Raw genomic sequence first — 9,020 nt, 5'->3', positions numbered from 1 at the left:
TACTGCCCCTGAAATTAAACTGTGGAATAACAGCACATTAATAACTAACGTTTGTTTGAAAATCCTGATAATTTTGCAGATACAATAACCTTTTTAAAATAGACTTATACAGTACAAGGTGTCTTTGCACTCTGACTTCCACTGTTTTCAGGTGACTGAATTATAACAGCTCTGAAGATCAATAAACTGCATTGGCCTATAGGGAGAAGGTGTAGGTGTGGAACAAAGCAGAAAGCTGGCACAGACAAAATGGGTAGAATGACCTTCTTCTGCGCTTTCTATTCTACTCATTAAAATTTATAAATATAGTTATAAGTTAATTATTACAGAAACTGTAAGATTGACCTTTATAATACATTGATATCATAGCATATCCATAGCACTCTGATAAAATGAAAAAAGCAAATTAAAAATGCTTGAATCGGATTCATATAAAAAGTTTAATCAAACAGCAGTTTTTAAACTAAGAAGATTAATCAAACAAAATGAGGAGCAAGCCATGGCAAACATGTTTCTCCCAAACAACTTATCATTTGTGCACAAAGAACAGACTTTTTATGATCAAGCAGCACCATGGCACAGCTTCATAGACTGCATGCATGAATACAAATTCCAGTAAGGCATTCCATAACATAAGTGCAATTCCATAACAATAATTTTATAGTATTACAATTGCCTAGTAAACATTGAGATAGTTTGTCTTGTGGAACTAGGAGCTGGAATAACAACCCCTTGTCTCTGCAGTTCACGGAGAACATCCAATATCGAGTCCAGCTCTGTTCTGAAATTTTCCAGTTCATGATTTTTAAACTGTGCTAACTTCTTCCACTTCTCGATCTCTTGAATTTGTTCTGCATCAGCATTATGCCGTGCTTGCTGAATTAACTATTAGCAAATTAAAGAACAAAAAGGTTAAATTAAACCTCTTAACAATTTACAATGAAAATTGAATGCAAAAGACGACTTAAAAGAAATCAATGCTATATAGCAGAAAAAAGCATTACCTAGGAGGCAAGAAGTAAGGGCTATAAAGATTTAAGATTATCAACTGTGTGCTTACTTTTCTGTATTGGCTCAGTGCACAAAGGATTGTTCGATCGTGACATCTATGCAATGGTGAGCTTAGAAACTAAAAATGCTCTTTTACAATTCAGCAGCAGTCCCAATCATCATAAAGAGCCCCCTAGGACTATCTGATTGTCATTTAATGACAGATGCAATTATTTTTGACAGCATATTCCTGAATTAAGTATGCTGTCTTTTGCATGAAGTACAGAGATGGGGGCAAAAGTGAGGTTTCGTACACACGGATGAGCCCAACGACAAAAAAAAATGACAAGTGATGGGCTCGATGACCTACTCTTGTTCTAAGTTCATGATAGAAGCTTGACTTTCTCAATGCTAGCATTTTCCTTTTATTCTCTTTTATTCTGTGGGATGTGGGGAAGTCAGTATTCACTGGCCACCCCGAATTACGCTTTAGATTGTGGCAGTGAACTCCTCTACTTCTGAAGGCCATGTTGTTTAGATATGTTACAGAATTAGGGTGGGAATTCCTGTTTCCTGATCCCAAAACAGTGATTTACAAGTGAGTATAATATGTCACTTAGGGGAATGAGAGAGTGGAAATGTTCCCATGTCCTTGTTCTTCAATCTGGTAAAAGAAGAGTGCTGACAGAAGAATGAAGGCTGATACCCTTGCTCCTCAGACCAGCCATCACTGCAGCCAGCTTTCTGAATAGTTGCTAATGCACCCATCTACATCTTCATCTAACGGGGGAAGCAACACAGACTTGAGACAGTTGACCAAAAAAGCAATTTTCCACCAATTATGACTTTAAGCAGGTGCTCTATGGCAAAGTGGATGGCTTTAAAATCATAACAAATTCTGCATTCATATAAATCTATTATTCACTGGACAGAATCACATTTAAATTAGTTCAGGTCCAGTCTTTTTCAAAGTGCATTTTTCCACTGATTCTGGAGGAGAGATTGTACTAGCTAGAAGAAAAAGCCTGCAGTTATATGGTGTCTTTCACATCCTCAGGCATTTAACAGGCAATTAGTTATTTATCAAGTCTGATGGGGGGTTTTGTTTGATAACAGGGAGGTGTTTTCTGTTGTCAGGCATGTGGTAAATCTGCAATCACAACTGGGTAACTGATGGAGTGCCAACTCACCTCATCATTGTGCTGCTAGAGAGAACAGTAGTGGACTGAGGGGTTGGAGAGAATGGAGTGGCAGGCTTAGAAGCAATTTATTTCCTCTCAGTTAACCACTGTTTTCTACCTTCTTCAGTGTAATTGTCTCCATAATGCTGGATAATTGAAGTTTCATTTATGAAAAGCAGTGCATTTATTTTTAACCACAAAAAATGTAATACTGAAAGATGTACAAGGTTTTAGAATGGTTGGACACACTGTTATGACGGGGGACTTCAGTTGCGGAGTGTCTGAAAAGGTTAGGTCTGATCTCAGAACTCAGAATTTAAGATATGACCTAAAAAAGTTTTTCCAGCTGAACAACAATTTTGATAAGAGCAGACTGAGAAAAACCTATCACTCGGTAACAAATAGCATAGACTTTCACTTTGAAAAGCGCTGAAATCCGGAATGCTCTTACTTTTAAACGGTGGTGGAAGTTGATTCCAAAAAGAATATTAATTAAGATACTTGGAAGTTGAGGAATTTACAGAATGAGAACAAAATGGTTTGTGCTCTTTCACACAAACCTGCACAGGCACATTGGACTGAATGGTCTCATTCAGTGTTGTAAGTTCCTGGGATACTTTATTTATTTTCTCTATAAATTATCCAGAAAAGCTCAAATTCATTAATTTCAAATCAAATTATTTTTGATGCTTTCTTCTGTTGTTAATACCTCAAAGCTATCCTTTCCAAATTTTCTGTTAAATGATCATGTGATATAGATTATACTTTGGTATGTTAACTTGGGAAAATTACTCCCATTATGGCGCACTTTTCCCTTATATATACAGGGTTTTCTCATAGGGGTACAAAATTCTCTGAATGAAATTTGGAATTCAAGTTTCAGATAAAAGAGCAAAAAAAGTGTTTTGCATTAGTCACACTTGATCTAATCAATAGATAATCATTATTTAAATATTTTTATTTGCATTTTGATGAATGATACTACTTTTGTTATCTGAAAAACCTACTCAGTTTCTCATTTCATGTGTTTGTTTTTGGATGCTGCGAAGTCTTCCCTTGCAGGGAAACCTAGAAATAGGGGGATACAGTTGCAAAATCAGAGGTTTCCTAATTCAAAAAAAGGTGAGGAAGAGCTTCTCATAACAGAAAGTTTTAAATCATTGAAATCCTCTACCTAGAGAGAGACCAAGGCTGGGTCATTGAATATATTCAAAACTGAGTTAGACAGATTTTTGATTGATGAAGGATTGAAGTTTATGGGGATCGCAGTCAAAGAAGTGGAGTAAGGCTATAATTACATTAGCCATGATCTTACTAAATGATGGAGCATGCTGCAGGAGCCAGCTAGCCTAATCTTCTTACTTCTAAGGTTTTGCATCACTTTAAGAATTGGTTATATAGTACCTGTTGGAATTCTTGCTCTCTCTGTGCATACTTGAACTCCATCTTCTGAATTTTCCTTTCCAGAGCCAAGAAATGTCTCATCTCTGGGCTGTGATTCTCTTTGGCTTCTCTCAGTTCTTCTAAAAGCTTGGCCATCTGGGAAATGACATTGAAGTAAATATAGGTTGGTATTTATTTTTACCAAAATAAATAATGTGTAATTCTGCCAACAAAAAGTAAATATGCACCTACTTTAAAACTCTACCAGAAACAAAGTGCTTCCCTAGGAAATTAACTAATCATCATGTAGGCAAATATGACAAGTGTTTTTGTGCAGTATCAATAGATTCTTCATCACCTTCAGTTTTATAGATGAGTACGGAGTCAAATTTAGTTAAATGCATAATGCTGTATGATTTAAAAAAAAGGCTATTGTTATGACTGAGTTCAACGTAGAACCTGAAAGGGAGAAATGTGAGACAGTCGCTGAGGGCAGGATCTTCTTATTGTTGGGATAGGTACAAAATGGGGAGAGAGAGAAAAGCAGAGAGAATCCTGCATTCCTGTTCGGTGCTGAAAGCCCTCCTCCAGATCTTTCAGCAATCAGACATCTAATTGGTTGCTGATGGGCTTTCAACCGAGGTTAGGTCCCCGATCGAAGAAATCCCACAGATCAGTCACCAGTAGCTTTAGCATTTAGCAGACCAAGGAGGCAGCCGCTGACTACTGCCAGGATGAGAAGCAATCCAGAAAACATGAGTGTGTTGGTTGGGAAGTGGGGAAGTGAAGGGGGTGCAGGCATGGAGGCAGGGATTGGGGAGAAACAGCCACATGATAGGTGTTGTTGTGGGGGGGGGAGCGGGGCTGTGCGTGGCGGTTATGGTTACTGCTGTTAGCAGCAAGACCAGGGTTGGTTCTCAATGCTTACATCTATTTTCCATGTCTCCACGTTCATGCCATATTGATTTGTGAACATCGAGGGACTTTCCCCTGCTATAACTGACAGCATGCCTGCACTGGTTTATTAATCTAGTGGGCTCTCTCTTTCTTATTCTGCCTGGAATGGAAATAACTGCAGTCCAGTCAGGAATAGGCCTCAACTGGCAGTGGTGAAGAAGATCAAACTTGGGGCTTCCTGCCCATAGATTAATTACAACAGACGCTGGAGGTGGGGGTTTCACCCCACCTAATTAAGTTGCCTTTCTGACTCCAACAGCTACATGACTGGCTGGTTCTACTCAGATTCTGCATTTGGTGTCTGACTTCAATGCCATGAGGCAGATATTGTCCACAATGGACTGGGAAAATCTAATAGTGGATTAAAACAGAAGAAGATCAGTGTAAGATAATAAAAAATAAACTTTAATGCAATTAAAATTTAGTTTATACTTCTAAGGAGCAAGAGTTAAAAATAAACAGATGACAAACTAAAAGAAAAGAAGCATAAACATGCAAAAAAGCACAAATTCTGGCAAATGGGACAGACATAAAGGACTGCAAATGTGTCACAACAGAAAGTAAGATGTACAAGAAAAGTATGAATACAAATTGTTTATAATTTTTATTCAGGTTGTTCTTTACATTGTGTTGCTCTTCACTGGAGTAGTGTAGGCAGCTCAGGATGGAGGAGGAAGAGTGAAAATGAATAGAGAAAGTTGTAAACAACCAGAAGCTTAGGAATGGAGGTACAATCAATCAATTAATGTGTTTTGCCCCCAGACTGTGGAGAAAGAAGACTGTATGTGTGACTGGATCCAGTGGCGCACCACAGGGATCAGTGCTGGGTCCCTTATTGTTTCTGATAATATATATGAAGTGATATGGATGAGAATTTGGGGGTGTGGGGGGTAGCTGGATGACAGGTAAGTGTGGGTGACATGAAGACTGATGAGGAGGTTAACAGTGAGGAAGAAGGTTTAAATTATAGGAAGACATAGTCATGTTTCTCAGATGGACAGTTCAGTGGTTGGTCGAATTTGGCCCTGAAAAGGTGTGAAGTGATGCAGTTTGGAAGTAGTAACAGGACAAGGGAGTACTCAAACGGCAGGTGGGAATCTTGACTCATTCAATCCTGCTGGAGACTGGGTCCAGTATGTGGAAAAAAGAACTTTTTTTTTTAAGGTAAATGACACTGGGACAGATGAAAAGCAACGAGTAATTAATAATCCCTTAATAAGATGCTGACCGACCATTTGGTATGTGCGATTAATGATGTGACCATGCAAAAGCACCTGCTAGCTGAAGCCCAATTGGACTTCAAACAGGCACTACAATTGGCTTTATCACTGGAAAATATGGGAAGTGGAGCAGATGAGTTGCAGGGTATTCCGACGGAAGTGGACACCCTCACCAGTCCGACTGAGCATGGGGAACACCACTTAAGTGAAAGCAATTGCATAGCCTGACTCAGGACATATTTTGAACAGAGGGACTCTCGGTCAGCCAAATCCCAAAACAAAGCCAAGCCTCGGCCAAATGGTTAACATTTTCTTCAGAATATGGGCTGGCAAGCCACTGTAGTTGCTGTGGACTTGAGACAGCAAGAGAATTCCAATTGGCCCAAACTGAGTCACAGAACTCATAGGCCAGTATCCGGGACAGTGCACATGCTGGAAAGTCTACCTACATCTGGTTTGGAATAATTAAATTGCTTAGCAACATCCAAATCAGAACCAGCCAAAACAAACATTTGGTAATTTGGTCATCCAGTTCTAATGGAGGTTGATACTGGTGCGACCATTTCAGTGACCATTGAAGCAGTCTTTAACAAAATTTGCTCTGGACTCAAACCATTAAGTTTGTGCAAGATCTCAGCTAGACTGAGTACCTATGCTGTGGAAACTTAACAAATGAAGGGTACAACTTCAGTTCCAGTCTCTTATGAAAAGCAGCTAGTTCAGTTACTACTGATGGTTGTAAAAGGTTCAGGCCCAAGCTGGTTGAGAAAGATTTACTGAGATTGGCTCAGCATTTTTTGATTAGAAAATAGCTGCCTGAATGAAGTCCTAATTAAATACCTGAATGGTTTTCAGGAAGATCCAGGGACCACCAAAGAGCCAATGCCATCCTGGATATTGACCAGGAAGCAATTCCACAATGCTGCAAGGGTGACCCAGTGCCATTTGCATTACGGGCAAAAGTAGAGGCAGAAATCAGAAGGCTGGAAAGGGAAGGAATCAATCATCAAACAGTTTGTGGAATGGGCACCACCGGTCGTACCGATTGTGAAGCCCGATAGTTCGGTTCAACTTTGCAGAAATTTTAAACAAACGGTAAACCTCAAGTGCCCTACTTGGGCTACAGAGTCGACAAGATCAAGTTACACCTGTTGGAAGATAAAATGAGGGCAATCAAAGATACCCAGCTCCCAGGTCTGTATCAGGGCTTAGGTCTTTCTTAGGACTGGTGAACTATTATGGAAAGTTCATACATAACCTGGCCTCCATTCTGGCACCTTTGCATCAACTCTTAAAAAAGATAAGCCTTCGAAATGGTCACATAGCCAAGCCATAGCTTTCAGGGAAATGAAGAAACAGCTATCATCCTCGAAGGTGTTGGTACTCTACGATCTCAAGCGAGATCTGGTATTGACACACGATGCCTCACCGTACAACATTGGGGTAGTATTAGCTCATAGATAACCCAAGCGAGAGGAACACCCAATAGCATATGCATCCAGGACTTCAGTTAATGCAGAGCACAAATATGCCCAGATAGAGAAGGAAGGTTTGGCGGTCATATTTGGAGTCAGGAAGTTCCACCGATACTTTTGTAACAATAACAGACCACAAACCCCTGCTAGGTCTACTTGAAGAGGACAAGGCAGTTCTGCCCACAGCTTCAGGTTAGAATTCAGTGGTGGGCTCTAATATTAGATCCTTATAATTAGAAGTTGAAATACCATCTGGGAGGCCAAGTAGCAAGTACGGATGCGCTCAGCCATGTCCCGCTGGCAGATACACCACAGGTGGTCCTGCCATTGGAAGAATCCATAATGATTTTAAATTTCCTGGACACACTTCCAGTCACAGCTGACAATATCAGACTTTTGACACAGAAAGATCCAGTCCTGACAAAACTGACTATGCAGGTCATTTCATGGACTCTTTGTTCTTGGTTATGCGGACGCCCATTCAAAGTGGTTGAACATGCAGAGAGTTCATTTGTCAAACATGGGGATGAAGATAAAAAAACTGCATCCATCTTTTGTAATACACAGACTTCTGGAAGTGTGGGTGACAGATAATGGGCCATTGTTTACCAGCAGAGATTTTGAGTATTTCCTAAAGTTGAATGGTATTTGACACACAGGGACAGCTCCATACCATTCCACCATCCAATGGTGTGGCAGAATGAGCAGTCCAAACTTTGAATGCAGGCTTAAAGAAACAGCCTACAGTTTCACTTGATATTAAACTGTCCCAGTTCCTGTTTGATTACAGGATCATCCTGCATGCAACTACAGAGATAGCTCCAGCAAAGGTGCTAATGGAGAGAAGACTCAGCACCAGGTTAAATCTGATCTTCCCAGAGCTGGGGCGGAGGGTGAAATGTGTTCCGTTTGCAAAGCGAAAAAGAGAGTTTGCTTCGGGAACAAAGTTTGGTGTAGGAATCACGAGAATGGCCCTGCCTGGGTAAGAGGCATGGGTGACGTGAGAAAAAAAAAACCGAAAGAACTACGGATGCTGTAAATCAGGAACAAAAACAAAGTCACTGGAAAAGCTCAGCAGGTCTGGCAGCATCTGTGAAGAAATAAATCAGAGTTAATGTTTCGGATCCAGTGACCCTTCCTCACCGGACCTGAAACGTTAACTCTGATTTCTTTTCTTCACAGATGCTGCCAGACCTGCTGAGCTTTTCCAGCAACCTTGTTATGGTTGACGTGAGGTCAGGTCCAATGAAGCATAAAGTTCAGGTTGGTGCGATGTTCAGAACAAACACGTGGACTTTGTGAAAGCTGCAAATTCGCAAATGGTGCAGGACCAAAACGTGCCCGGCTTCTTGACAGCTCTTCCAACTGTTCAGCAACACGTGGCTTTTCCCTCTCTGTCAAGGCTTCAAGATACTTAAGAATCTGGAGATGCTCACGGCAGATGATGCTATCTCAATGCCTTTGCTAACTGAAGAGAATGAATTTCTTTTGAGATGTTCCGGGTGCAAAAGGTCTGCTGTGTACAACATGCTGCCCATTATCAGAGGCACAATTTGCAGAATCTGACCCAGTGCTAAAACACCTCAGGAGGAGCTACAAAAAAAAAGCGGCCTGTGTCCTCATATCAGAGGGGGAGGGATGTAGTGACTGTAGCAAGTTCTGTCAGGTGGACCTCACAGAATATGAGTTCCTGGATTGCGGCTGTTAATCTGGTCCAATCAGAGAGCCTTGGCTGACAGATAAGAACAGGAGTGTCAGGCATCCTGTTCATTCAGAGCTGGATCAGTGTTAAGGACTCCCTGTGTGTAAATAAA

At 40.6% G+C, this 9,020-nt stretch overlaps 1 protein-coding gene across 1 annotated transcript; it reads right to left on the bottom strand.

Annotated features, from left to right (window-relative positions):
- Positions 1–421: 421 nt before the first annotated feature.
- On the bottom strand, positions 422–3,803 carry LOC109921710 (centrosomal protein of 162 kDa-like). The gene is made up of 2 exons (XM_020521754.2): positions 3,576–3,803; positions 422–885 (listed from the first exon to the last, which is right to left on the bottom strand). The coding sequence occupies exons 1-2, from the start codon at positions 3,708–3,710 to the stop codon at positions 667–669; spliced, it is 354 nt and encodes a 117-aa protein (XP_020377343.2). The 5' UTR covers positions 3,711–3,803; the 3' UTR covers positions 422–666.
- Between the last annotated feature and the right edge of the window lie 5,217 nt (positions 3,804–9,020).

The sequence above is a fragment of the Rhincodon typus genome, chromosome 5, assembly GCF_021869965.1.
Source record: "Rhincodon typus isolate 14 chromosome 5, sRhiTyp1.1, whole genome shotgun sequence".
NCBI lineage: Eukaryota > Metazoa > Chordata > Chondrichthyes > Orectolobiformes > Rhincodontidae > Rhincodon > Rhincodon typus.
The sequence above is the reverse complement of the archived record's forward strand: the minus strand, read 5'-3'. Positions and strand labels throughout refer to the sequence as shown.